Consider the following 1,879-nt stretch of genomic DNA (forward strand, 5'->3'; position numbering starts at 1 on the left):
TGCCATGGATGTGGAAGTGGCTAAGAAATTGGCCATCTCATGGGATCCAGACATAAAAATTCAAATGCAGAGTGCAAACAGGACAGTTGAACAGACCTTGGGTCTTGCTAAGAATGTACCTTTTATCTTTGGAACTATAACAGTATATCTACAAGTCCACATCATCACTGACCCAGCATATAAAGTGCTATTGGGCAGACCATTTGATGTATTGACAGAGAGTACTGTCCAAAATTATAAAGACGGGGGACAAACTCTTATCATAGCGGATCCTAATTCAACACAATGATGTGTATTACCTACACATGAAAGAGGAAGACCACCTGTTGTAATGAAAGCAGAAATTCCTAAGCCGTCTGAGGATTTTCGGTCTTCGATGAATTGATCAAAGATCAAGGAGAGATTGCTGTAACCTTGATAGATGATGGTAATGGTGGTTTTGAATGCAAGTCATATACATTACCAGGAAATGGAAAATTTGAGCAAGAAGAATTGAGAAATCTTTACTTGCTCCAAACCTTGAGAAATGAAAAACAATTAGAAGAAAAAGACCATCCTGCACTTGTGAGTTACTTAGGGAAATATTTCTCTGATGTAAACTTAAAGTCAGGGGGGATCCAAAATGTTGAAACCATGATGAATGTCATTTATGATCATGAGGATAAAGCAGCACCTAAGGAAAAGAAAGAGGATCCTGTAGAAACTAGAGAGACTTTTGTCACAAAGAAATACAAGCCAGTTGCACAGAAAATCAGGCCAGTATACCAAGACCTCCCAGATAAATTCAGAATAATTCGTGATATTAAAGGGAATCCTCTTGACACTCTCCCAAAGTTGAATAGGACACCTCCTGACTTTGTACCTACGGGTCGCTACACTGATGAAAGAAAGGAACAATTTGACAAAGTCCACAGCGGTGACTTTTTGTGGCCAGAAGAACGAAAATTATTACACCATTTTATGATGGAGAATAATGAGGCTTTTGCATGGGATGACTCTGAGAGAGGAAGATTCAAACCAGAATACTTCCCGCCTGTAGATATTCCTGTTATACCACATACACCATGGGTCTTGAAAAATATTCCTATCCCACCAGGATTATTCTCAGAAGTATGTAAAATCATTAAGACAAAGATAGATGCTGGGGTTTATCAGTACTTATCACTCCCCCACCTATTCCTACTGGACTCCAGGACTCCAGTAAGATTCCTACTGGATTCCAGGACTCCAGTAGGATTCCCACTGGATTCCAACAATTCTTCCAAAAAAGGCATTTTCCACCTATTGGACTCCTACTGGACTCCAACTGGACTCCAACTGAACTTAGACAAAAAAATCCAATGCTTCAGTTGGACTCCTACTGGATTCCTACTTGAGTATCATGCATTCTATCAATTTTTGATTAAGTCAGTCAGACCTTTTAGCACCTCAAAATTCCATACCAAACTTGCATAAAACATAGATATTATATTAATAACTATATACACAAATATATACAAAAAGTATTTAATAATCTAATGTGGTCAGGGAGGGGGAGGGAGGAAGTGGTGGGGAATGATGAAGGGGGGGAGGGAGGGGGAGGCAGGGGGAGGGATGGAAGGGAGATGGGAGTGATGGAGGGAGGGGGAGGGGAGGGATGGAGGTGGGAGACAGGTGGGGTTCATTCTCGTCCATGGGTGGTCATTCTCGTGCGTGGGCGTTCTCGTGCGTGGGCAGTCGTTCTCGTGGGCGGTCATTGTTGTACGTGGGTGGTCGTTGTTGTGCATCGGCGTGGTCGTTGTTGTGCGTCGGCGTGTGGTCGTTCTTCTGCGTGGGCGTTCTCATGCATGGGCAGTCGTTCTCGTNGGCGGTCATTGTTGTGTGTCGGCACGGTCGTTGT

At 42.9% G+C, this 1,879-nt stretch overlaps 1 protein-coding gene across 1 annotated transcript; it reads left to right on the forward strand.

The window, feature by feature from the left end:
• Positions 1 to 4: 4 nt before the first annotated feature.
• On the forward strand, positions 5 to 289 carry LACBIDRAFT_317723 (uncharacterized protein; the record flags this gene model as incomplete). Its single annotated transcript, XM_001890271.1, has 1 exon — positions 5 to 289. The coding sequence occupies one exon, from the start codon at positions 5 to 7 to the stop codon at positions 287 to 289; it is 285 nt and encodes a 94-aa protein (XP_001890306.1).
• Between the last annotated feature and the right edge of the window lie 1,590 nt (positions 290 to 1,879).

The sequence above is a fragment of the Laccaria bicolor genome, genomic scaffold, assembly GCF_000143565.1.
Source record: "Laccaria bicolor S238N-H82 LACBIscaffold_86 genomic scaffold, whole genome shotgun sequence".
NCBI lineage: Eukaryota > Fungi > Basidiomycota > Agaricomycetes > Agaricales > Hydnangiaceae > Laccaria > Laccaria bicolor.